Source organism: Raphanus sativus, chromosome 1 (genome assembly GCF_000801105.2).
Source record: "Raphanus sativus cultivar WK10039 chromosome 1, ASM80110v3, whole genome shotgun sequence".
NCBI lineage: Eukaryota > Viridiplantae > Streptophyta > Magnoliopsida > Brassicales > Brassicaceae > Raphanus > Raphanus sativus.
The window spans coordinates 8825938-8851923 of record NC_079511.1 but is presented as its reverse complement, the minus strand read 5'-3'; the positions used below and the strand labels follow the sequence as shown (position 1 = coordinate 8851923).

The 25986-nt window shown below is 34.1% G+C and overlaps 6 protein-coding genes and 1 non-coding gene across 8 annotated transcripts; 4 read left to right on the top strand and 3 right to left on the bottom strand.

The window, feature by feature from the left end:
• Nucleotides 1-209: 209 nt before the first annotated feature.
• On the top strand, nucleotides 210-1634 carry LOC108851093 (uncharacterized). The gene is made up of 4 exons (XM_018624517.2): nucleotides 210-495; nucleotides 581-683; nucleotides 804-965; nucleotides 1247-1634. Exons 1-4 carry the CDS (start codon nucleotides 245-247, stop codon nucleotides 1427-1429), a joined length of 699 nt encoding a protein of 232 aa, XP_018480019.1. The 5' UTR covers nucleotides 210-244; the 3' UTR covers nucleotides 1430-1634.
• A 1929-nt stretch (nucleotides 1635-3563) lies between these two features.
• On the top strand, nucleotides 3564-6072 carry LOC108807578 (glycine-rich cell wall structural protein 2). Its single transcript, XM_018579853.2, has 9 exons — nucleotides 3564-3709; nucleotides 3863-3985; nucleotides 4354-4434; nucleotides 4523-4611; nucleotides 4696-4770; nucleotides 4905-4969; nucleotides 5066-5128; nucleotides 5223-5645; nucleotides 5740-6072. The coding sequence occupies exons 2-9, from the start codon at nucleotides 3863-3865 to the stop codon at nucleotides 5832-5834; spliced, it is 1014 nt and encodes a 337-aa protein (XP_018435355.2). The 5' UTR covers nucleotides 3564-3709; the 3' UTR covers nucleotides 5835-6072.
• A 232-nt stretch (nucleotides 6073-6304) lies between these two features.
• TRNAD-GUC (transfer RNA aspartic acid (anticodon GUC)) lies at nucleotides 6305-6376 on the bottom strand. Its single transcript has one exon. It is a non-coding gene; the product is annotated as a tRNA-Asp (tRNA).
• A 1842-nt stretch (nucleotides 6377-8218) lies between these two features.
• Nucleotides 8219-9707, top strand: LOC108807589 (expansin-A11). Its single transcript, XM_018579862.2, has 3 exons — nucleotides 8219-8497; nucleotides 8578-8899; nucleotides 9233-9707. The coding sequence occupies exons 1-3, from the start codon at nucleotides 8368-8370 to the stop codon at nucleotides 9537-9539; spliced, it is 759 nt and encodes a 252-aa protein (XP_018435364.2). The 5' UTR covers nucleotides 8219-8367; the 3' UTR covers nucleotides 9540-9707.
• An 86-nt stretch (nucleotides 9708-9793) lies between these two features.
• LOC108844617 (UPF0496 protein At1g20180-like) lies at nucleotides 9794-11665 on the bottom strand. The gene is made up of 2 exons (XM_018617904.2): nucleotides 11079-11665; nucleotides 9794-10854 (listed from the first exon to the last, which is right to left on the bottom strand). The coding sequence occupies exons 1-2, from the start codon at nucleotides 11134-11136 to the stop codon at nucleotides 9935-9937; spliced, it is 978 nt and encodes a 325-aa protein (XP_018473406.2). The 5' UTR covers nucleotides 11137-11665; the 3' UTR covers nucleotides 9794-9934.
• A 6400-nt stretch (nucleotides 11666-18065) lies between these two features.
• LOC108807555 (CO(2)-response secreted protease) lies at nucleotides 18066-21096 on the top strand. Of its 2 annotated transcripts, XM_018579836.2 has the most exons (8): nucleotides 18066-18275; nucleotides 18363-18731; nucleotides 18816-19329; nucleotides 19431-19531; nucleotides 19630-19872; nucleotides 19952-20066; nucleotides 20161-20371; nucleotides 20440-21096. In XM_018579836.2, exons 1-8 carry the CDS (start codon nucleotides 18097-18099, stop codon nucleotides 21018-21020), a joined length of 2313 nt encoding a protein of 770 aa, XP_018435338.2. In that variant the 5' UTR covers nucleotides 18066-18096; the 3' UTR covers nucleotides 21021-21096. The 2 variants fall into 2 exon arrangements, with proteins under 2 accessions (XP_018435338.2, XP_056865480.1); XM_057009500.1 differs by lacking the exon at nucleotides 20440-21096 and having other exon boundaries at nucleotides 20180-20311.
• A 777-nt stretch (nucleotides 21097-21873) lies between these two features.
• Nucleotides 21874-22866, bottom strand: LOC108807563 (SKP1-like protein 4). Its single transcript, XM_018579841.2, has 2 exons — nucleotides 22460-22866; nucleotides 21874-22219 (listed from the first exon to the last, which is right to left on the bottom strand). Exons 1-2 carry the CDS (start codon nucleotides 22769-22771, stop codon nucleotides 22046-22048), a joined length of 486 nt encoding a protein of 161 aa, XP_018435343.1. The 5' UTR covers nucleotides 22772-22866; the 3' UTR covers nucleotides 21874-22045.
• Nucleotides 22867-25986: the final 3120 nt, after the last annotated feature.

The window sequence follows — 25986 nt, the reverse complement described above, 5'->3', positions numbered from 1 at the left end:
AATCTCAGCCGTTGATTCTATCTTCTCCGTGACTCCGCCGTGTTAACTTATAAAGTCTGCCACGTCACCAATAGTTGGAAATCCACGGCTGAAAATGAAAGACTGGGTCTCACTCAGCTTCTACGTAATCTTAGCCGTTGATTTTATCTTCTCCGTGACACCACCGTGAGTTTTTAATCTCTCCTTGTAAGAGAAATCGATTGAGAGAGAGAGAGAGAGAGAGAGAGAGAGAGAGAGAGCGAGAATGATTCGAACGGCTTTATTGGTCGTTGCTTTACTCGTCGGAACAAGCGTACATGCGCAGCTAGTGCCCCCGCCGAGACGCGATGGATTCGTGTATCCACCGGGTAGGAAAATCGAACCGGAAACGATACTCATCGAAGCGTATTTTGACCCGGTTTGCCCCGATTGCGGTGACGCTTGGGAACCGTTAAAGCTAGCGGTTGATCACTACGGATCTCGCGTTGCTCTTGTTCTTCACCTCATCCCTTTGCCGTCAGTGTTTTGAATTCTCTCTTATGCAAAATGTTTTCGTATGGACCTTTTTTTATGTTTCGTGTGTGTTTTTTGGAACACGCAGGTTCCATGACAATGCGTTTGTAGTGTCTAGGGCCTTGCACATTGTGAATGCGTTAGATTCCAATGCCACGTTCGGGTTGCTCGAAGGGATATTCAAGCACCAGGTTCGGTTATTGATATTTAAAAATCCAAATTTCTGTTTCTTTGTTCTGTTTCGCTGTGGTGTAATGAAGACCTTGTCTATGATGATTACTTATGGTTTTGGTTGTTATTTGATTTAACAGGCATTGTTCTACAACTCGCAAACACAATTCATGCCAAGACCTGCGGTTGTGGACAAATTAGTCAAACTCGGGACAGTTACATTAGGTAGCTCATTTCATTATCCTCTTAAATCTGGCTTCCGCAACTCACAGTCTGATCTTGCTACTAGGGTTTCCTTCAAGGTAATCCCTTCTGCTTTTCCTTCAAGGTTCACATCTTTCACTAGTCAAGAAAAATAACCAAATGGCTTGTTCTGTTCGGTCCTCTGTACTATTGCCTAGATAACCAAGTGGAGTGATATGGATCCGTCGTTGCATAGTCACATACTCACTAGTCATTATTTTAGTTTGCTGGAAGCTTGAGTTTTAGTAGCTTGCGTTACTTTCTGTCATTACTTAGTTTTCATAATAAGTTTGGTCCACTCCCTCCGCGTAGATTAATTTGCCTTTGTTCTGTTTTGCAGTATAGCGTTTCAAGAGGCGTTTCTGCTACACCAACATTCTATGTGAATGGGTTCGAGCTGCCGGATGCTGGTTCCCCTATAGATTTTGAAGGATGGAAAAACACCATTGATCCTCTGGTTAACCCACGAGAAGCAAAGATAAAGGACACCTTCCTTTCATTCCTCACCCAACCATCTTATTAGTTTTGCTTTTTATGCTGCCTCAAACTCACACTAATGTACTAGACAAATTTAATTCTCCAAATTCTCTGTAGGGAACTAATTATCATTAATAACCCTGAAGCATAAAAACGTGCATGCTCATAATTTTCGGATGCATGTTTATTTTCCAAGCATTTTAACATTTGATTCAAAACTTTAAAATATGGTGATTGGTAAGTAGTTTTCAGTTTATTTTTAAAAAATATATAAATATGCTTAGTAAAATAGAGTTAATCAATTGATTTTAAGGAAATTTCATGTGACTAGGCTTGAATGCAATAGTTGGTAGATTTATCTTTGTTTTCTTACCAGCCTCCATTTTGTATAATCAAATTCACTTATACAGTACATAGAGATGACTGACATTTTATTACGTGATGGAGAACAGATATTTTCTTCTTTTTGCCATTAAAAGTAAGATGTGGGTTTTTTCAAACACTTTATTTATATCTTGTATGAAAAAGTCCAAAAGTCCATTTATAGACCAAACAGACGACCACCATTTCTTGACCATTTCTTGCTCCTTTTTGTCTAGTTGGATAATCTTCCAGGAAAAACATACACCTCACCACGAATATCGAGCTTGACCATTCTAACAAACTGGCCGGCCGGTACAGAAACAGGTGCAAGTAAACCGAAAAAGTTGTAGGAATACAATTTGGGATGTTCGTTTGTTTGGTTTATTATTTCATAGCTTAAAGAGACAATGCTTTGAGTTTGATGAATAAAAGAACATTAAATAAACAAGTAGCCATTAATTTTTGAAATTTAAGCAAATTAAAAGTTCATTATATATCGTGTTTTAAAGCCGATTCCAATGAGACACCAAAACACCAAATTTAATGTAATTACATCTCCAATAAAACATCATAATGATACAATTTCACCAAATTTGGTGTAAAATGAATAGTAATACATCAAATTCGGTGTAACAACATTTATCACACCAAATATTTAATGTAAATATTTTATTATGTTTCGTGAATAATATAATTCAGTTTTTATTACTCTCTCTATTTTTATTGTAAGTAGTATAAGGAAGATTTCTTTGTTTCAAAATATAAGTAGTTTCCATATATCTAGATAATTTTTGCATTTATTGGCTATAGTGTAGCCAATCAAATAATATCCGGTCTTTTAAAATTGGTTGTACTAATTAATTAAATATTATTTTTAAAATTTTAACAATTTTCTTAATATTAGCGCTTTTAGTCTAAACTACTTACATTGTGAAACAGAAGGAGTATTAATCAGTTAAATTTGTAACTAAACATAAATATAATATTTTATTTGTATTTTTTAATTATTTTACATAATTAAAATATATTTATTCTCAATTAAAGAATCACTAAGTGATTATTATCATTTTCTTTATGTTATAAAAAAATAAAATATTGTAGTACTTTTGTATTTTATTTTATTTTCAAATAAAAAATCACTAAATGCTTATTATCATTTACTTTATCTTGTAATGTATTTTTTTAAATATTGATTATTGTCTTTATTTAAGTTATATTTAATCAGTAATTAACACTTAATAATATTACATTATTGTAAAGTTAAGATTTTGTAGTAAATAATTAAAACCTTATGTAATACTATTAAATTCACTAAAACATTAAAATAAATTTTTATAATATAGTTAAAATTGTATTACTAACTAATATAAATTTATTAAAATATATTTATTATTTGATGTGCTTTTCATAATTAATAGTTTGTAATTTTTAATATAATATATTATATAAAATAAATACATGTATAATATTGTTAAAATAAAAAATATAAATATAAATAAATTTCATAAAAATATAATTAAGAAATTTATTAAACATAATATTTAAGTGTGATAAAACAATTTTTTATAAATTTTTAAATAATAAAAATATAAAAATTATTAAAACTAAAAAACATTAAATTTGGTATAAAATTTGGTTGAAAATGACAAAAAAAAAATTGATACAAAAACACTAAATTTGGTGTAATTTCGACACTAAATTTGATGTTATGTTGGAGATCCCTAATACTATGATGCTGAATTTCACAAAGAGATAAATCAAAACTGAGGAAATATGATGTCTTATCCGCGGTTCGGTTTGAACCGGTTTAAAGTGAAAATTTGCAAACCGGAAATCAATTAGGGCAGTTCACTGGTGCCGGCTGTTATATATGAGAGAGCGCCTTGTACAAAACCGCTCTAATTCCTTGCTTATCCGAATCTTCTAGGGTTTCCAAGGATCTAACCCCAACAGTCACACAAAGGTAAAGCATTCATTCAATCGATTCGCGAGGATTTTAAGAACAACAACCTGATTTGAACAAGTATCATCTATGGTTCAACCTTCGTGAACGAATTTGTTTTTTTTTTTGGAGAAGAGCTCTTCTGATTTTTTTTTTGTGTGTGTTTGTGTTCAGATGGACATGTACGAGCGAGTTGCGAAGCCGAAGGATGAGACTCCGATTGCTGAGAACGAGATTCGTATCACCAGTACCGGTAGGGCGCGAAACTGCATCACCTATGCGATGGCTCTTCTTCAGGTATTTTTGTTTCTTCGTTGAATCTGTGAGATACGTTTTTGTGTTCGGTTCTGTTTCTTCTATGGGTTTATGATTTGTTCAGAGAATCTAGTAGCATTTATTTTATTATATTCTCGTGTCTGATTCAGTAAAAAAAATCGAAACATGAATTTATGTTTGAACGAGAAAATCGTTGGTTAAATTGTGTCTTAAATTCGTGCCTGTTTTAAAATTCATATCTTTTTTAGTATATTTAGTTATGTTATCTGTGGTTAGGTTGGGTTATTACAACATATCATTGTGTAGTCTTGTCTTTGATTTCGATTTTTATTACAAAAACATGTCCTGCTTGCGTCTGAACGGATTTGTTTTTTTTTTGTAATATATAGGAGAAAGGATCGGATGAAGTTATTTTCAAGGCAATGGGAAGAGCAATCAACAAGACTGTGAACATTGTTGAGTTGATTAAGGTATGCTTTTTGTGGTTTATCTGGGTCATGATAACAAATGTGGGCTCTATTGTATCTGAACAACATTTTTTTCTAATCCTTATTGCAGAGAAGAGTTGCTGGTCTTCACCAGCACACGTCTATTGGATCCACGGACATAACCGATACCTGGGAACCTAAAGAGGAAGGCCTTCTTCCGTAAGTTGGTTGACATTTTTTTATTTGTGCTAGGACTTGTATTAAAGTGTTTTTATTAATTTTCTTTTTTATCTTTTCCTGAAGAATTGAGACGACAAGGCATGTGTCGTTGATCACTATAATACTTTCGAAGAAGGAGCTGAATACATCCTCAGTTGGGTGAGTTTTTTTCAGTGTTTTTCTTTATATATTTTTGTTTTGTGATCACAAAGGTTTTGTGTCTCAAGCAGTATTCTTTCTAGAGAGGTACAATGTCTCTAATGCTAATGATTACTTACTAAATGATATTGCAGGTACCAGCCTCCGATTCCTATTGAGATGGTGAAGCCATTGGCTGAGATTGATTACGAAGGCAGAGGTATTTACACCTTCTCTTTTAAACGAACCTTTCTAAGCTCAGTGCTTCTTCTTTTTTTTTGTTTATAACTTGTTCATCTGTATCTATCTGTTTTAGATGGATCACCAAGAGGCAGAGCAAGAAGAGGCCGAGGAGGTGGTAGGGGAAGAGGTGGCAGAGGTAGGATCGGAATTTTCTTTCCAAAATCTTAGTTTCTTCTGAAGTGTGGACAAGGGTTCCAATTTTGTGGATTGTGTTGTGTTTACTTTGTCAGGGGATGGATATGTGAACGTTGAGTATGATGATGGGGGTATGGAACCTGAGCGGCCATCTGGTAGAGGAAGAGGAGGGCGCGGGAGAGGTGGGGGACGTGGCGGTCGTGGAAGAGGAGGTTACAATGGTCCTCCTCAGCCTTACTATGAAGCTCAACAAGATGGAGGAAGCTATGAAAACAATGCTCCTGCTCCACAGTATCATGAGTATGATGATGGAGGTATGGAGCCTGAGCGGTCATCTGGTAGAGGAAGAGGAGGCCGCGGGAGAGGAGGAGGACGACGTGGTGGTGGTCGTGGAAGAGGAGGTTTCAATGCTCCTCCACCATACTATGAAGCTCAACAACATGGAGGAGACTATGGATATAACAATGCTCCTCATCCTCAACAGGACTATGGACATGATGCTCCTCCTCAGGGCCGTGGTACGATAGATGTTTAAAACACCATTGTTATCTCAATTTTTGTAAAACCAATATTGTCTCGAGTTTTTTAATGTGAGAATGTTGTTGGAACCAGGAGGTGGCCGTGGTGGAAGGGGAGGTCGTGGAAGAGGAGGAGGCCGTGGTGGGTTTAACAGATCAAATGGACCACCTATTCAGGCAGCTGCTTAAGTGACCGTGGTCGTTTGAATGAACTTTGTTATTTTCCTTCATTCTGTCTTTTGTCTTTCCATCAAAAAGACAAGACGTTACCGTAGCATAATTTCTCTCTTTCATTTTGCCTTTAGGTTATATAATATGTTCATTTGTTTTATGGATATTGCCTTTGAGATTTCTCTAGTTTTCCAGACAGTTTTCCAGATTTTGTCTCTGTTTTTGAGTTATTGGAAATTTGGTACCATGGCATCTATTTCACTTGGTCGAACCAAACATGATGAGTCTTCAATTTACAAGCCTCTTCAACGCTCATCAGTCATCACTATCATACTTCTCATTCTCAGTAGCAGAGAAAGTGATAGAACTAAAAATCGCTTGAACGTTTGAGACACAATGATTGGGTTTTGTACTACGTGAGAAAAGCCCATAAATTTAACAAAACTAAGATCTCCGTACGTGTGTACAAGTCATGTTAAAAAGTTTAACGCCGTTGCCGGGGATCGAACCCGGGTCACCCGCGTGACAGGCGGGAATACTTACCACTATACTACAACGACTTCGACGCTAAAATATGTTTTATATAAAATCTATCTTAATCAAAAGTATAAATACTTGGGAACGACTATTAGCGGACAGCATCAGTTCATCTTCAAATATGATCCATTGTTGCCAGTTTCTCAAAAAAAACAGGGGACATCTACTCTACAAATGAGCCACAGACAGCGTTTAATTAACTCAATAATCTCATTCTGCCTCAACATGCATAACTAGGCGGTCAGACTCAGAGGAAGAGTTGGCGAAGCATATGGCTAAGGAAGATAATCTTCTACAACTCAATAATCTCAGCTCTGATTCTGTTTCTTGTTTCTGCTCACAACTTTACTCTGCCCTTTGTCCAATTGTTTCTTATTCCGGATGATTACTGTTCCTTTTAATTACTTTGGTTTCAACTCTAGGAAATATTCTTGGTTTCAAAAGATTGGAATCTTTTCAATTGGTTTAATTGTGTTGGGGAGATTTTTGCATCGTCAGGATTGAATACCTTTACCAGGTTTTGAAACCGGATCGGAGCATAACTAAACTATAATACCACAAAATGTTACAAAAAAAACGATTAGAACAATAGCACGTAAAAATGTTATTATAATAAGGCTATGCAAAACTATAATGTAAATGATGTGTCGTAATCCATTTAGCTTTCTCTACTAAATAATAAAGAACACTCTAATTATCAGAAGAAAGAAGACAAGAGATGTGTATGACCTTAAACAATGGGTTACATTATTGATACATACATTAGTCTGTCCTGCCAAACTTGGTTTTGTTTGCTTAGTATAATAAATCAATCTCATGTTCTGTTTTAAATTTACAGGTATTTGTTGTGTGATTCAATAGTTTCAATAATGCCAAAAATCAATAAGGACAACTACATACTAGTTAAGCGACATCATCAATGTCATTGGCTTAAGGTTTCTTACACTCTAATTAAATCTTAAACAAGGTCCTCTGTCTTTAACCTTGTTGGATCCCATATACTTTTTAATCAATGCATAGTTCGTATAGTTAGTGTAGTTAGATTTTGGATCGAAGTTTCCGATATGATATTGTTATTTTTGTAGGAAGTAGCAGGTAGGTTGTGTAAGGCGACAAACCACGCCGTGACGGTGATCTTCGTCAACTGCGATTTGGCATGTTGCTAACAATGCAGGACAAGCGAGCATGTGATTACGATGAACCTGCACATGATTGTAGTGCACATCACAAACAAAAGAACATTATCCTTTTGTCTTTCTTTCTACTTCTTTTATTCATTTGTTTACGCAAAATAAATAAATATTCACCGTATTGCAGTGTAAATAATAAGATAGAAAAACAAACTATCGATGCATGATTTATATTCTTAATTTTGATGATAAATTAAATATTTGATTAGGATGCTTGCCCAAAAAAAGATTAGGATGTATTTAGGTTCCAATAGTTTACCATAGTTAGACTTAAATATCATGGGAAAATTTGTCTGGATCTTGTGATCAATTGGTAAGGAGAAAGATTTGGGATGCTAACACATGCTATGCTATGCGAAATTAAGTTATATTATTTATGGATACCAACACGGATGTACATGCTATGGAAAATTAAGTCATATTATTTATGTACACCAATACAGATGTTCAGAGTCTATTTGCATTTTTGGATAGGGGGTTTATCAGTAGACTATACTTCTTTTTAGAGATTAATGTAGACTTTTCCATAGATTATTAATATATAAAAAATCATGGGAAAATTTGATAACCATAGCATATATATAAAGTTCAGACCAATATACCTAAAACTTATATTTAGATTTTGTAATGACTTCTTGGGGAATATAAACCCAACTGCATATTACAAAGTATGCAGATATATCTACTGTATTTTGGACTTGCATTGTTACTTACAAGTATAAATTAGACCACATGTAAGGTTTTATTTAAACAACACTCTCTCTTTCACTCCATCATCACCACAATCATAATCTCTTCCTTTCTTCCGCGAATTATATAAAACCATGGCAAAGTCTCTAGCTGGATTGGCGGTTCTGATCGCTCTTTTTATGGCGGTTGATGCGTTTAGGCCTTCTGGTTTAATCAATGGTCACGCCACGTTCTATGGAGGGAGTGACGCTTCTGGAACAATGGGTAACATCAACGGCATAGAAATATATTTCCATATGATTTGTCAGTTTCTTGATGAAAACTGATGATTTTTGTTTATTCAGGCGGAGCTTGTGGGTACGGAGATCTCTACTCGGCGGGGTACGGGACAATGACCGCGGCATTAAGCACGGCTCTGTTCAACAACGGAGCTTCTTGCGGAGAATGCTATAGAATAACGTGTGATTACGCTGCGGACTCACGGTGGTGCAAGAAAGGAGCTTCGGTTGTTATTACAGCAACTAACTTCTGCCCGCCAAACTTCGCTCTACCGAGCAACAACGGTGGTTGGTGCAATCCGCCGCTAAAACATTTTGACATGGCACAACCCGCTTGGGAAAAGATAGGAATTTACAAAGGTGGAATTGTTCCCGTCGTTTTCCAAAGGTTAGATTTTTTCAAGAACCCATTAAGTTTCCATCTTTTTATTTTAACCCTTATTTCGTATGAAAATTTCGTATGAAAATTAAGCCCCTAATTTGTCATGATGTTAACAATTACACCCTTAATATTGGGTTCATTTCGGTTTAGATCGGCTAGATTCGATTTATCAGGATTGAACATTCTACATCTGAAGCTTTTAATATTGAAAATAGTCATGTATTTTAAAACACGACAGTTGAAAGTTGTCAAAAAAAGAACAGTTGTAAGTTTTGGGGTTTTTCTTGAATTTTTAGAAGTTTTTGTGTTTTTATTTTGTTTTGGTCTGGTAAAAAACAGGGTAAGCTGTTACAAGAGAGGAGGAGTGAGATTCAGAATAAACGGGAGAGATTACTTTGAGCTGGTAAACATATCGAACGTAGGAGGAGCAGGCTCCATTAAATCTGTCTCCATTAAAGGATCAAAGACTGGTTGGTTAGCCATGTCTCGCAACTGGGGAGCTAATTGGCAATCAAACGCTTATCTAGACGGCCAGTCTCTATCTTTCTCCATTACCACTACCGATGGTGCTACAAGAGTCTTCCTCAATGTTGTTCCTTCTTCTTGGTCCTTCGGACAGACTTATTCTTCCAGGGTTCAGTTTTGAAGACTTTTGTTACGCTGTCTGAAAGATTCTTGGCAGTGGATGCGCTCTGAGTCTGTTCTTTTCTCTTTGGAGCGACCCGCCCAGTTTGTTATATATACTCCATGTAAGATGTTTTGGTTAAAATATAAAGATTAAAAGAACCTATTTTAAAGATAATCTAATTTAAAACGAATTAACCAATCATAAATAGTGAAATAAATATTATTGGTGAATCAATTTTAATAATAGTAAAATTATGAAAACATTTTTATTTTGAAACTTCAAATATTTTCTAAAACATCTTTCGTTTAACTAATCATGAAGAAACCAATAAAAGACATTCTTACGTTTTTATGATACTTAATTCATAAGCCCTACACAAGTATTTATTTTGATGAACCAAAATAATCAAATAATCAAGAATTTGGTCCCGTGATTTGCGTTAACACTAGTCTTCTTGATCTATTAATAGTGTGGAAACATAGGTATAGATGTTCTTCAAGCTCTTGCAACAGCTCTGAGAATCTTTCTTGATGTCCATTAAACACTCTCAAGGCTTCCTTTAACACTTCAATCTTCCCACTCTTTGCGCACATCGCAGCTACGGTTTTTCTATGCTCTATCTCATCGAATAGTCTCCCGGCAAGTCTACTCAGAGTATCCAAATCATTCATCATTATGAAAGTTGCTTTAGCTGCAATATCCACTAGACTACAACCTCCTAGATTCTTGCAAAATGTAAAGAACCATATTTTTCTTCTGATTCTTCTCCTTTTCGATGTCAATCTAGCGAGCAAATCCGAGTTTGCATCATGAACTCTGGGGAACTGAGCTTTGTCGATGATACAATATAAAGGGTTTTTCAGCAAGGCGTATCTCGAGAGCTCTTGAAATATCAAAGCACAGAGGTCCGGGGTTTTAGCACCATTACAAACCCTTTTCCCAATCTTGATAACCCTTTTGAGTTTCATGTCATTGATCTTAATTTGTTGGATGCATTGAAGGAGAGACTCACATACATCACAAGCATCGGAGCTAAAGTCAAAGTATTTAACTAGAAGATTGTGGAAACTCGTGTCTTGTGTAAGAGTATCGAGAGTTTCTTGAGGAGGGTCGAGCAAGTAATCGGTGAAGTGTGAATGGAAGCTCAGATCTGAGGATGAAGGAGAAGGAGAAGGAGAAGAAGAAGAGAGTTTGGTAGAGAATGTAATGCCTAACTGATCTTCTGCTTTTGTCCGAATCTCTAAGTAGGAGTTTGTCCTGAAAGCTTCCTTGTACTCCTCGTTAACACTTTGCTTGCACGTCAAGCTACGACGACATTCCTTCTCGGAATTATCTGCTTCATTGACAAAAAAACAGTTTAGATTAACTCAAAAAGGTTTTGTTATGGGATTTTTCAGAAGTTTCTGTAAAATGTAGAAACTAATCTCGGGACTCTGGCTAGATAACATATCTAAACAATCCAAAAGTATTTCAAGAAATAAATTAAGAGAAGAAGGAGAAACATGTCATCACTCAGAATGTTCTTGAACAAAGTGGAAAGAAAGAAAAAGGTTTCACCTTGTCTTGCTGAGAAAGACTTTAATCTTGAACCAATAAAATTCTTCATTTTCATCATCTGATGGAGCTCAAAGGCAGATGTGATTCAGGTGATAATAATAGTAAAGCTTCTTGTTTCTTCGTCTTTATCTTCTTTTTTTGGTATGGCGGTGTATGATTTATTGTGATTAAAATATAAATATATATTTTAGCAAAAAAGTATAAATATATGATAAACGTATAATTAGGAATGATTGGTTGGACAAAGATAGAGAGAAGAAGAAGATGATTGAGAAGCGACAGCTAGAGAGATAGTACGTTAGCACCGGTACGTAGATTTTGCTTTGGAGCTTTGAACGATAACTTCTGGTGCAAGTTAGAGGGAAATACACGTCGCGTTTTAGACGTGTTGTGGTCTTTAGCATGGAAGGTGACTTGAACAGTTTGGAGAAGAAGTTTCCTTTTACGGTGTTATACCTGCGTTGTTAAATTAATTAAAAAACAAAAACATATACTAATTCGTTACGAGAAATTAGCATGGAGTTCCTCGTACGCTTTCCCAAACGAGTGATTGCCATGTAGACCTCTCTCCTTTCAGATATTATCTGATTTGGACCTCATTTTTTTTTTTGGTAATCTTTTGAGATTTGTTTAAATATATATTTTATTAGTGTATACTGTATATGCAGGTGCTTTCATTATAATTATATTGTAGAATTTTGTAATTAATTCTTCATGTTACCGATCATAGTGTACTGTGTATACTATAATGAATATATATATGAATGATCTGAAGGATATCATTTTAACTGTCACGGTGGTGAAGTAATATATACCAAATCAGCGGCGAATCTAGAAAAAAGTTTTAGTGGGGGCATAAAATAAATAAAAAGTTAAGTAAAGGTGTAGGAGAGGTTTGAACCTTGGTCTAAGGGGGACATACACATAATAAAAACCAACTATGCTACAGAAACTTGCTGTTTCTTAAGCCAAAAAAAAAACTATTTTCACATTATTGTGGGGCAACTGCCTCCTCCTTAATGAACGTGGGTTCGCCACTGTACCAAATGATTCAATAAGATGTTATATAATGTAACCATACTTGCTTACTATATACCAAATTGTACAATTTGGTTATAAATAGAAGTATGTGGCTCATGATTCATAGATCTTCACATCTGCCTTTTCTTTTTGGTGATTCACAGTATTGCAAAAATAAACATTTCACATCATTCTATCTGGTATGATTGATTTATGAAATTTGAATGCGAGTTTAGAACTATAATTATATGATTAAATTAACAATATCAACTATACGGCTACGAGATACTTCAATCCCCATAATCGGAAATATTAATTGGGCATGAAAGTTTTAGCTGATATCTCAGGCTTTCTTTCCAAAAGAACTAGCCCAACGTTATTTCTTTCATATATTGTGACCAACCGAATGAGTTAAGTAAAATTTATTATCACTAGCGAATTCGGTTTAGTTTTGTCATCGGTTAAGTCCTCCGTTTATCTATAAAAGAATTTTGCAAAACTGTTTAGTCTCTTTCTAGCTCTTTTAGGTGTTTGACACTTATTGACGCACTTGCCCATTAAAACATTTTCTCTCTACTATTTTTATCTACTAATAAAAAGTCATAATAGGTTTATTTCATTAATTACATAATATAACATAATAATTAAATAATATTAATAATAAAACAATTTTCACTATAAATTTGAATTTTACTTTTAGTTATGACAAAATCTGTTGAGAAAAATCTAACAAAATCTAACAAAATCTTACTAAATTTTTTTAAAAAAATTAATTAAATATTTCATTAATTAATTTCGTAATTAATAATAGTATATTAATTAATATTATTTAAATTTATTACAAAACAAAAAAGTTATATGCTATTTTTTATAAATTTATATTAGTCCTATTATACTAAAATAGAAGTACTATAAAAATAAAATATTAAAAAATTATATTAAATTGGTAAATTTTTATTTGAAACATCCTTTAGTTTTTATTAAATATATTTTATTAAGACTAATAATATATATAATCTTTAACTATATTAATCATAATATCTTTTGATATCTTTCATTTTAAATATAAATAAATATATACTTTTAAAATTCTAAGAAATCTTTTTAAAAGATTCTAACAAGATCTTAATTTTCAAACATTATATGTAAATATTTTCACTAATTTTGAAATTAGTTATGAAATATTATTATACATTAATATATTTTATAAAATTAAAATTTAAATTTAATCTTATTTTATTTATTGTATAATCATAATCAATCATTGTAAGAGAAAATTATTATATCAAGATAAATATGATAAATTATATTCAATTTTTAAATTTTTAAATTTATTTTCTTAAGTATTTATGTTCAAAATATAATACGTTGGTAAATCGGGTTAACATTAGCAAACTATATAATACATGTATAAAAATTAGTATGTGTTTCATTAAATATAATAATATAAAATACTTTAATCATGATATTTTTCATTTTAAATATAAATATTTATTTTAACAATCTGTTGAAAAATCGATATTTTAATTTTCAAAAAGTTTATGTAAATAATTCAATAATTTCGTAGCTAGAAATGAACTGTTGTTATACATTAATATATATTCAGTTATCATTTATAAAATGAAAAAACAAAATTTTATCTTATTGTTTCTATTTTATAATAATAATTCATGTTAAAATAAAATTATTATATTGAACTAAATATGATAAATTTATATTAAGTTGATAAATTTATAAATTTTATTTTCATAGATATAAATATTTATGCTAAAATGTAATATGATGACATAATGACTTAACATTCACAAACTATATAATACATGCATAAAACTGATATATCTTAGACTTTTGTATATATAATAATATATTATCTAAAATTAATAAAAGTAAAAAAAATATTTCTAATAGGAAATTCAGTTTTGAAGGTCGGCGGGTAAAAATGAGCATATATTTAATACAATATAATTTTGAATATGTTATTTAATGCATATATTAATTTGTTCTATAAATAAATGTGAATACAATAAGATAAGTATATAAGAAGAAGCGACAAATACATGTGACAATTTTAACCAATTGATTAATTATAACATGTAAACTATAAAATTATTGTATTTGAAATAGTTATATAAAAATTTAGATATATGATTAATGTTAAAAAAGTATACCACTAAAAGTATAAAATAAATATATATATTTATATAAAACTGAAAACAAACTCCCGCGCGATTGCATGGATCAAAATCTAGTTTTCATTAATACAAATAAAAGGTCAAATAGAAAGGAAAGTTTACAAAACTTCTTGACATTTTTCAATTAAATCATTTTTTAAAAATAACTAAACAAAGGTCTTAAACTTAACAAGAAAAACCAAAAGTATCATACCATCTAACAATTTTAGAGACAGTTCTTTTTTTTGAAACACAAAAGAAATGATTAAAATATATATTAACCATTTTTATTGACAATATCATCGCCAAGTTTATTTTATATTTACTTTTTTTATGCCGTCTGATATTATTAAAGCCTAAAAAGGCCACAAGAAAAACCAAGCATACAACACTAAAGGCCCAAACCGGGCAATAGACCCAACAGGCCGATACAATTTCCAAGCCCAAAACCGAACAAAAAGTAACCCGACCCACCACCGCGAACCGCTCCACGTGGTAAGATCTCCACAGCAAAGGAACGCGTGGCAAGAAAACGTCGCGTCACCATCGGAATCGATGGAAATCACCGCCAGGACCGCTAATCGACTCTTCACCGGAGGACGAGCCACCATCATCGTCTACGATTGGAATTCGCCACTGTACCAAACCCATCACAAGACCACCGGATTCCACCGGGAAACACATCTCGGAAAACCTACACCCACTTTTAACGACAAATGTTAAAAGTATCGGGTTTCAGTTTCTTCCACATAGACGCTGCAGCATCAAGAGCATCATCACGAGCTCCTCCACGCTCGGCCACCACACACAAACACGAACTTCAACATCGCGATACACTTCCACGAGAAACGACGATAGCCGGCAACCACCACCGAAGCAGAGACGGCGCGGCTCCAGAGACATAAGCCAGTCATCCATCAAACAAGCGATGCGATACTGGGAGCAAAGACCGGACATGCAGCGCCAAGGAGACACCACCGCCAGAAAAGGAGAAACTAGATCTATAATATACAGAACAAACAAGAAAAAACAGAGAAGAGAAGACATAGCCGGACCGACGGTGGCTAGAGTAGCCAGACCCGCCAGCCGGAAGCACAGATCAGTCAGTGGTTGCGCTAGTGAGAAGGAGGAGAAAAAGTTCTAGAGAGAGACTTCTTATTTTATATTTACTTTATTAATATCAAACTAACTCTTATCTTAATATACATATATAGTTGTTATTAAACTGAATATAAGATAACTTGATGATGGTATTGTCAGTAAATATGATTAATTAATTATTCTGAATATAATGAAAAATCAATAGCTAAATCAATAAAATTGTTTATTAAAATTATTGATTTGTGCCTTCAACTATGAAAACATGATAGTATAACGAGTTTTCCAAAACCTGTTGGCCTTCTTTAGTTTATAGAAACTGATTCATAACATTTATTTGCTTCTATTTACAACATGTTCACTGTTTGTACACTAAAATGACATTGAACCAAAAAGATATGACTTTCACATGGTATTTGCGAAGATGAAGACATAGTACTTCTTTACAACATGAACAACAAACGGAACAGAGAAACAAGAGCCACAAGCTACTATAACCTAGAACAACATACCTCTAGTTTCCTCTTTGAGCATCATGCATCAAGAGGCCCATAACAAATTATTTGATGAGATGTTGGATGTATACACGGTAGTCAAAAAAGGAGAGCTTCACAAGCTCATCCACCAACTTATTCCTTGTAGCTTCAATCAACAGAATTTTTGAATACAGCTACATGCAAAGGTAAATCAGATTAGCAAAACTTTCTATTGTTAATCAAAAGAAATTTCAGATCCAAAATTAACCTTTTGCTTGGCTAGTAAGTGGAGACGATCAATTTTCTTGATGGTTGCATCATCATTGACTTGGTGCCTATCGATTGTGTTAAGGAGGTCACCTAAAGTTGGTGAATCGAATGGTGTGGGACATGGTTCTCCTTTTTTCAGAACATCATTCACAGCACATGAGAACATTTCCTTTGTGTCACTCTTTTGACATTCAATGCATAAGAGCGATTTATCTTTGAACAACTCTCTTGATTGGGTAAGCGAAGCAATGTAGTATTCCTATAGCTGAATTTTTACAGATTTTTCTTGAAGGATTCTGCATATGAGCTGTAGAACCCTGAGTAGAGCAACCCAAACATACACATGATGCTGGTGAGGTGGAGAAGGAAAGTTAGAGCCACCTTGGTTGAATGTGTAATCATTCAACCAAGTGACGAAATAGTCCCCACATGGATGATTAACTGTCCCATAGTGAGTCAGTGGATCAAAAAATCCAACATCCCCTTTGTTATCAACCCTCTAAACTTCTCCCCGCAGCAGTCTCTTGTCCAAAAGGAGAAGTGAATGATCACAACTAAAGTCAATCTTGCCTCGGAAACCAGTAACACAAGACAGCATGTCCACTGCTCTGCGGACAAGGTTTGCACCATCATCTCTGCTACATTTCAACTGCCTCAGGAAGTGAAAAAGCTGGTTCAGCTCCTTGCAGTCCAACAAGGAGATGGTCAAGAGTTTCAGGTTCAGATGAATCTTCTTCTTCAAAGTTCATTTTGCAATCTTGATCAACACCATTTTTCTTCCTGCATCTTCTTATTACTACATTTTGCTAGAGTAAAATTTTTATATTATTTTTTTCTTGTTTTTCACAAGTTTTATTTTCACTCGTTTCACCTTTTTATTTTACTCTAGAATTACTAATCAAATCCTAGATAACAGAAATTAAGATCACTAAGCATGTATTGATGATTAAAGTTTATCGGAAAATATCACCCAATAATCAAAATTCTCAAAATAGCATCTATTTAACATGAAAAACATTAAATTACTCTAACCCCTAAACCATAATCTCACTCCTAAAATCTAAATATTAAATCCTAAATCTTAAATTCTAATGACTAAATCCAAACATAAAATGAAATATATGGCTTTAATTTCTAATTGTTTTTTTATGATTTTTCTTGTCAACAAATTTGTCATAAACATAAACATGATTTGGTGTTATCTAAAGGTATTACTTATTAGGCAAAAAGAAATGTATTGATGATAAATACATACATTCCCAAAGTAGCACGAGTGCATTCCACTCTGAGCCACTGAAAACGTCGGCAATACAATATCATTCTTTAAAATGAAAAATTTAGAAGGTGCTATATAAAAATGTATATGTTCTCGATTACACATTAGTTTAAGTACAAGTCATAAGCATGCTTTGGATGAGGAATCCATATGAGTAGCACTCAGGCCCGCACCACATCTCTTTTTATTGGCTAGCTACTTAACCAATCTTTTCTGAGATTATTATTATATGAGCACATGTATATGAACCTTAATACTTTGAAATTAGTGTAGACTTAATTCATATTCTCTTATTATGTGTCAAGAATCTTCCGATTAGTAGACACTCACACTGAGCACCATAAAACTAAAGGGCTTAATCTTATCTAGAGTTGAGGTTCGCAAAGTGTAAATAAGCAATGAAGTAGTAAATCATTTTGTTCAAAGTCTTTGGAACCTTGGAAGAAAAAAACATGTTGAAGTGATGTAACTACTTAAACATAAGATAGTGGTCCGATCACTAGCTTGCTATATCTTAACTTTCTGCCCAATTCAGAAACCCACCAACTCTTCAAAGTGGGATAAGCAACTCAAGCATTAGAGACTCGTGATTCCTTTTGCTTTATCTCTATCTTCCAACCATCTCTCAACCATTATATATACCATTTGCTTGTGTTACGTACACTATGTGAATAAGTCTTTTAAGTGACTAAAAAACTACAGGAGACATGAAAGGCCTTTCCTTCTTCTCCTCAATGGTTCTCTTTCTTCTATGCATCTCATTCATGACAGAAACTGAAGCTGGGTTGAGAAACGGTGATGGTGTTTACATTGTTTACATGGGATCAGCTTCCTCTGCTGCAAACGCTTATAGAGCTCAGATACTCATAAACACCATGTTTAAGAGGTTATACACACTACTGAACATGACATGCCTTTGTTATATACATATAGTTTTGTTTTGTGGACTCTGAGACGGGTTTGTTTGTTGTAGGAGAGCTAATGATATCGTCCACACATATAAACACGGGTTCACTGGTTTCGCTGCTCGTTTGACAGCTGAAGAAGCCAAAGTCATAGCCAAGAAACCAGGAGTTGTGTCGGTTTTTCCTGACCCAAACTACCAGCTTCACACAACTCATTCATGGGACTTTCTCAAGTACCAAACAGCAGTAAAGATCGATTCCGGTCCACCTTCATCACCAGCTTCAGATGGATCATACGACACCATTATCGGTCTTCTAGACACAGGAATATGGCCAGAATCAGAGAGTTTTACTGACAAAGACATGGGTCCAGTTCCCTCTAGGTGGAAAGGTACATGCATGGAAGCAAAAGACTTCAACTCTTCTAACTGTAACAGGTTACACACTTTCTTTCACACCCTTAGTTAAACTAGATGTTATGTTGTTAACTTCTTTTTTTGAGTACTGTCTTATATATGCAGAAAGATAATCGGAGCAAGATTCTACAAAAGCCCTGAAGATGATTCAGAATACTTCACAACAAGGGATGTGATCGGCCACGGTACTCACACCTCCTCCACAGCAGCTGGATCAGCCGTGGAGAACGCGTCCTACTACGGTGTAGCTTCAGGAACCGCTAAAGGAGGTTCACCGAACGCTAGGATCGCCATGTACAAAGTATGCAATCCAGGAGGATGCGCTGGCTCCTCTATCTTAGCTGCTTTCGACGACGCGATCGCCGATGGAGTTGATGTTCTGTCGCTCTCTCTCGGAGCTCCATCTTACGCTAGGATAGAGCTGAACACTGATCCTATAGCCATTGGAGCTTTTCATGCGGTGGAGCAAGGGATCTTGGTGGTCTGCTCTGCGGGGAATGATGGACCTAGTGATGGTACGGTTGTCAACACTGCACCTTGGATAATGACTGTTGCAGCAAACACTATTGATAGAGACTTGGAGTCTGATGTTGTGCTTGGAGGCAATAAAGTCATCAAGGTAAAAAAAAGCCAAACATATAGAGATATTATTATTTTATTATTATACACTGAAAACAAAAACATCGAGTGTTCTGTTTTGCTAATATATTTTTTCTTCAGGGAGAAGGCATACACTTTGGGAATGTTAGCAAGTCTCCTGTATATCCTCTGATTCATGGCAAGTCTGCAAAAAGCGCTGATGCTTCCGAAGGTTCAGCCAGGTTTATAAACAACTGTGGATGATTCAAATACAGTATCTTGAACATATGTGTTAGAGAATTACTAATAATTGTTTTTATAAAATACTTGGGGGTTTCAGGACGTGCGACTATGGTTCTTTAGATCAAGAGAAGGTGAAAGGGAAGATTGTGTTATGCGAGAACTTTGATGGATCATCTTATGCATCAAGCGCTAGAGATGAAGTGAAGAGCAAGGGAGGCATCGGTTGCATCTTTGTAGATGATAAAACAAGAGCAGTTGCTAGTGGTTATGGTACTTTTCCTACGACTGTAATTGACTCAAAGGAAGCAGCTGAGATCTTCTCCTATATCAACTCTACCAAGTACTTTGACAAACAAACCTTGCAGTCTCAAAAGTTCTATATATATGAACTGTAATGTATTGAAATCTTGTTGTTGCAGAGATCCTGTAGCAACGATTCTTCCCACTGTAACAGTTGAGAAGTTCACACCTGCGCCTTCTGTTGCTTATTTCTCTTCCAGAGGTCCTTCAAGCATCACAAGAAGCATTCTCAAGGTAAAAATTCTCCCCAAAAAAAAAAAGACTTGTGGCCTTTTTTTTTGGTTTCTAGGGACTGATTCAGAGAATCCACTTGCCTCTCTATTTGCAGCCTGACATTACAGCACCAGGAGTGGCGATACTCGCTGCATGGACAGGGAAGGACACAAGTATTTCACTGGAAGGCAAGCCGCCTTCTCAGTTTAACGTCATCTCAGGAACTTCCATGGCGGCTCCTCACGTTACAGCTGTTGCATCTCTGATCAAATCACTGCATCCCACATGGGGTCCATCTGCCATCAGATCAGCCATCATGACAACAGGTTAGGTCCCCTTTCCCTTTGCATAATCCAAAGTTTAACAATGATTCTCACCATATACCGTTTTGCAGCGACTCAAACGAACAATGACAAAGGCCTTATAACAACAGAAACTGGTGCAACAGCCACACCTTATGACACAGGAGCAGGAGAGCTAAGCACAACAGCATCAATGCAACCAGGACTGGTTTACGAGACTACTGCTACTGACTACTTGAACTTCCTCTGTTACTATGGATACAACATAAGCACAATCAAGACGATATCAAAATCAGTTCCAGCAAATTTCACTTGCCCTGCAGACTCCAAGCTAGACTTGATCTCAACCATGAATTACCCGTCAATCGGAATCTCTGGATACAAGGGAAATGAGAACAAGACAGTAAGCAGGACAGTGACTAATGTTGGTGGAGACGGTGTGGCTGTTTACACAGTCAGCGTGGAAACACCACCAGGGTTTAGCATTCAAGTGACGCCAGAGAAACTTCAATTTACAAAAGATGGTGAGAAGTTGACATACCAGGTGACGGCGTCTGCTGCTGATGCTGTTTCACTTAAGAAAGATGTATTTGGGGCTCTTACTTGGTCTAATGCTAAGTATAAGGTCAGAAGTCCAATTGTAATTAGTAGCGAGACTAGTACCACAAACTGAGTAATGCTATAAAAACTAAGTTCAGTAATGATGGATGTGAAATAATAATAATAAAACTTTTAAACTTAGTGCAAAATAAAACATCTTTTCCGATTCTTACACGAATAGCTAAAGCAGTTTCTTACTTGCATCAGTATCAGGCAAAACTCCCATGCACAGATACAAATATGGATTCTATGGATTTACAACATATTTATCAGAAGAGGAAGTACCCCTAATGGCCAAGCAACAAGGAATATTAATATTATCGGTCTTTCCCGGTCAATGTTACCGCTCAACATGAGACGTCTTGGTGCAAGAAAGCTATGAAAAAGAGACGCAATTAAATGAAATGAACTCTCAGCCATAACTAGATGTAGCAGTTGGAGACACCATCATCGTCTTCCTTAATTTAGGTGAGAACATGTTAGAGAAGATATATATATATAGTCTACTTCGTCACCTAGACTGGTTGACGAACCAATTAAACAGACGGCCTAACCTCCCTCTGCTATTATGGGTTTCACTTCTATCTCAAAACCCATACCGAAAGTTTTTGCTTGTCCTGAACAAGGGGGCACATATCTATTATCATCAAGCATCAATCTCAATTTCCAACTTCAACGGATAACAAAGCAGAAGGGTAGGCAGAGCAGTGACTAATGTGAGAATCACGTCTCATTGGAGATTAAGACACCGTCTACAATGTGAGCATCAATGCACCAACAAGGTTTTACACTAAACTACCAAAACATCCACACTTGAGGAAGATGCGTTTGGATCAATCACATGGTCTAATGGAATGTACAGAGTTAGTATTCCGTCGTTGTAACGGGAAAAAGATGATAATAGCAACCAATTATAGATCAAAAGAAAGCAAAAAGACACAAACTTTATGATCTAAAAAAAAACCAACAGAACTTGTCAGTAGAACAAAGCCATTAGGGGTTCGTACACAGATGATGAAACTTCAAACCAAAAGAGAAAAAGAAAGAAGACATCTAATAGAAGACAATCCTAAAACAAACACCAGGAGAGATCATAAGTCACTCGAAGGCCCATGCATGCTCCTTGCGAACCTCTTCTTCTTCCTCCTTCGTGTAGTCGTTCTTGATGTTGAAGTGGGCGCGCATCTGCTCTGGAGTCTTGCCTACCATCATATCCGCCACAGTCTTGCACGTCAAGTCAAGAAGTCCACTGATGTTCAGATAGTTAGCAGCCTACACCAAACATCAAAAAATACTCAATCTTTACCCAAAATTCAATCATACCCTAAACCGAATTCGATCAAAAGACTCAACCTTTACTCAAATTCAATCATACCCTAAACCGAATTCGATCAAAAGACTCAACCTTTACTCAATTTCAATCATACCCTAAACCGAATTCGATCAAAAACCATCAAAAGACTCAACCTTTACTCAAATTCAAAGATACCCTAAACCCTAATTGGCTATTACCAAGATGAGATCGAAGAGCGTAGGCTGATCAACATTGACGAACTCGGTATCCCACTTCTTGAGCTCGGTGTCCTCGGTGTTACCGTAGATATCCTTGTCTCCGGCCTCAGCTTCGGCGGCGGCGTCGACGTGCTTCTTGCAGTACTCGATTACCTTAGCGAGGATGACACTCGTGACGTTCGGAAGAGGGATCCCGTCAGCGACGCAGTCGTCTTCGACCATGTGCTTGATCGTCTGCGACTCGAGCGCAACCGCTTCATCGACCTCGAACGATTCGCCGTCGGAACTCTTCAGGATGATCTTCTTCGACATATCTGCGGTAAAAGAAACGACTTTGATTCGAAACGGCAAAGATAGAGCGAGAGAGAGAGGAGGAGGACTCGACAGTTAGCGATGAATGAATAAAAGGGTTAACGAATGGGTACAGTATTTATAGAGTCTGTGTGATAAACTATAAAATCTTTATTTATAATTAAAGTCGGTTTGTTGCGATCCTTTGTTTAAAGAAAAAGGGAAAAGAATGTAATTACTTATTTTAAATTTATAAAATCAGAAAATAAAAATGTTAACTGGCATATCAATCCTCCTATACATTAAAAGAGAAGTCACTTTAGTGATTTTTGCTTAGGTGACATTCATAGAGAGCTTCTAGGATTAATTCTCTTAATCTTATTGGTTGAATTTTTGATAATTTCTTTTTCATTTATTTTTTATAATCGACCAAACATTACCAAATTTGAATCCATATAATTAATACGGTCTTATTAATATAGTATATTTGATCGACACAAACATTACCAAATTTGAATCCATATAATTAATACGGTCTTAATAATGACATACTTTATGGATAAGGCATTCATATTAGAAATTTGGAAAGCTTCTCAAATATAGAAATTATAGAAAGATTAATAATATTTTATTTCTTACTTTTAATATTTATAAACTATAAAATATAATGAACGAAATTTTATATTAGATAATTATAATAGTTTTATACTCTACTTGATGAATTGTATTCGAATATAATTATATAATAATTATTTTAAGTATTAAAAAATCCAAAAATGTTTATTAAAATTATTTTAAATTATTTATCGTTGTTTAAAGAATAAATTTATCAGAATTTTAAAATAATTTACAGAATGTTATAAATTATTTATAAAAAATAAATTTACTATATATTGATTGAGAAGTCACATAAGTGATTTTTATTACGTATCGATCATAAATGAACTCTTAATCCTTCTATATATTAAAAGAGAAGTACATTGGACACGTGGCGCTCACACAGAGCTTCTCACGGAAAATCTAGCGATTATATTGGTTTTATTTTTGTATTTTTCTTTTTGATTTATTTTTCTACTCGAGCTTCTAATTGGAAAATCACATTAATTGTTAATCGCACTAATCATTTCTTGCGCTAGAATCTTAATAAATGTCCGCCATTAATCACAACTTGCAGAACAATTTTAATAAATGTCGACTAATAATTAAATGTTTTAATGGCATTAAATGTCTTGCGCAAGTTATGATTATGAACATACCTTACTTATACCTTACAAATTTAATATATTTCCTTTAACCAATTGCTCTCATTAATCATAACTTGTTAATCGGAATATTACATTAATTGCTCTCATTAATCATAACTTGCGCAAGAATTACAATAAATACGTGTATTAATAAGTTTCTTTTTTACAAATTCAGAAATAAAATATTATGATATTTTGGCTTATCATGCAAGCTAAATCATTGAGAAACGTACACCAATTTACTATATATAAGATATTTACAGTAGAAGAAACGAAGCCACTGACTTTTTATTCTCAACTTTTTATGTTCATATTGTTTTTGTTGTTTTACATCATTAAGCTTTTATATATACATATTTCATCAGAGCTGACTTTTCTTTTGATTTATATGCAGATGCCCTATTATAACGATTTCACCACGATGCAGGTAAATTTTTTTATCTCTCTATATGATTTGATTAATCGTAGATTTATTTGAATTCTAATTCTTACTTTTTAATATGTTAGAAATGATTGTTTGTTAGAGCTTAGAAGGAGAATAATGCTTTCATATGTATTTTCCTATTGGTTTTTTAATTTACAATTTTAGTTTATATATGCGGAGACCAACGATTATGATGTTTCCTCATGTGGATCCATATGTACTTAAATGATCATATCATCCAAAACACGTAAACTACAATGTAAGTTTCATGCTTTGTTACATTCTTCATGTTTTTCAAATAATTATTTGCTTATACATTAAAGAACAAAATCTTTAATCAATATTTTATTATAAAAATTAGTATAACTTTTTATTCATATTATCAACTTTGTACTAAAATATAATTTTATACAATTTATCATATTATAAAATGTATATCTTATAAATTCATATATATAAACTATATAGTTCTTTTTTCTCATCATAAACTATATAGTTCTATGTCAACTATATTATAAATTGATTGGCTGATTTATTTTTAAATTTTTTTCTTTTTCTAAAAACCTATCCTACGCCATCTCTTTCTCTCATCTCCTTCGTTTTCTTCTTCTCGATTTCACTTTATACTAAAACAAAACTAAACGGAGTAAGGGAAAATTGGGAACACATATCTGCACATTTTTGATAGAACATGCATTGATTATTAATTATTTTCTTGCGCAATTAATATGATCTCTTATGAATCTATTATAAATGTAATTTACCTTATTTATTTGAATAATTTTTGCGAAAGTTTTAATCACATTTATTGATATTTATTGAGAATCTGTTATTCTTGCACAATAGGGTATCACATTAATTCGACTTTTAAATCTTTCTAAATTTTCAAAGTCGTTTTTAATCTTGTTGCCTTATTTTAAATAAATCTAACTTGCGCAAGAAGACTAATATTTAATTCAAATCAGTTTATGATATTGTATATTTAATAACTTTATTTATTCTTGCGGAATGTGGTATCACATTAATTGGACTTTTAAATCTTTATAAATTTTCAAAGTCGTTTTTAATCTTGTTGCTTTATTTTAAATAAATCTAACTTGCGCAAAAAGACTAATATTTAATTCAAATCAGCTTATGATACTGTAGATTTATTTATTTTATTTATTCAATTTAAATGTTTATTATGAAAAATTAATATTTCATGCTTTGCCTCCTAAACAGGTATTACACTTTAGTGTTTGCTTACATTTTAGAGTTACAATAGCATACTAATGAGATGAACTCTTTTTTTTTTGCAGGTCCCGATGTTACAGTCCTCAAGTGATATTTTCTCTGGTTCTGGATTTTTCAGGAACTCCCTTGTCTAAAAGAAAAAAGCCAAAAAGATCATGATAGTAGCCTTGAGGATCAACACTCTCTCAACAAGAGACATTCCCACAAGAAAATCAAGGGGGAGTGATCTCGAAGATTTTTTAAAACATTTATTTCCTATCGTTATGGCTTTGTCTTACTTCCGCATTCTTACTATGATAAAAATGGATTTGACTTATCATATCTAACTTGGGATT

Bases quoted from the DNA above. Each gene is read 5' to 3' on its own strand.
- LOC108851093 (XM_018624517.2), top strand. From the start codon at position 245: ATGATTCGAACGGCTTTATTGGTCGTTGCTTTACTCGTCGGAACAAGC. The intron at 684-803 runs GTTCGGTTATTG...TTGATTTAACAG, and splicing joins AAGGGATATTCAAGCACCAG to GCATTGTTCTACAACTCGCA. The intron at 966-1,246 runs GTAATCCCTTCT...TCTGTTTTGCAG, and splicing joins CTACTAGGGTTTCCTTCAAG to TATAGCGTTTCAAGAGGCGT.
- LOC108807578 (XM_018579853.2), top strand. From the start codon at position 3,863: ATGGACATGTACGAGCGAGTTGCGAAGCCGAAGGATGAGACTCCGATT. The intron at 4,771-4,904 runs GTGAGTTTTTTT...ATGATATTGCAG, and splicing joins CTGAATACATCCTCAGTTGG to GTACCAGCCTCCGATTCCTA. The intron at 5,646-5,739 runs GTACGATAGATG...TGTTGGAACCAG, and splicing joins TGCTCCTCCTCAGGGCCGTG to GAGGTGGCCGTGGTGGAAGG.
- LOC108807589 (XM_018579862.2), top strand. From the start codon at position 8,368: ATGGCAAAGTCTCTAGCTGGATTGGCGGTTCTGATCGCTCTTTTTATG. The intron at 8,498-8,577 runs GTAACATCAACG...TTGTTTATTCAG, and splicing joins TGACGCTTCTGGAACAATGG to GCGGAGCTTGTGGGTACGGA. The intron at 8,900-9,232 runs GTTAGATTTTTT...GGTAAAAAACAG, and splicing joins GTTCCCGTCGTTTTCCAAAG to GGTAAGCTGTTACAAGAGAG.
- LOC108844617 (XM_018617904.2), bottom strand. From the start codon at position 11,136: ATGATGAAAATGAAGAATTTTATTGGTTCAAGATTAAAGTCTTTCTCA. The intron at 10,855-11,078 runs GTGAAACCTTTT...TCAATGAAGCAG, and splicing joins GTCTTTCTCAGCAAGACAAG to ATAATTCCGAGAAGGAATGT.
- LOC108807555 (XM_018579836.2), top strand. From the start codon at position 18,097: ATGAAAGGCCTTTCCTTCTTCTCCTCAATGGTTCTCTTTCTTCTATGC. The intron at 19,330-19,430 runs GTAAAAAAAAGC...TTTTTTCTTCAG, and splicing joins GAGGCAATAAAGTCATCAAG to GGAGAAGGCATACACTTTGG. The intron at 20,067-20,160 runs GTAAAAATTCTC...CTCTATTTGCAG, and splicing joins TCACAAGAAGCATTCTCAAG to CCTGACATTACAGCACCAGG.
- LOC108807563 (XM_018579841.2), bottom strand. From the start codon at position 22,771: ATGTCGAAGAAGATCATCCTGAAGAGTTCCGACGGCGAATCGTTCGAG. The intron at 22,220-22,459 runs GTAATAGCCAAT...TGTTTGGTGTAG, and splicing joins CGCTCTTCGATCTCATCTTG to GCTGCTAACTATCTGAACAT.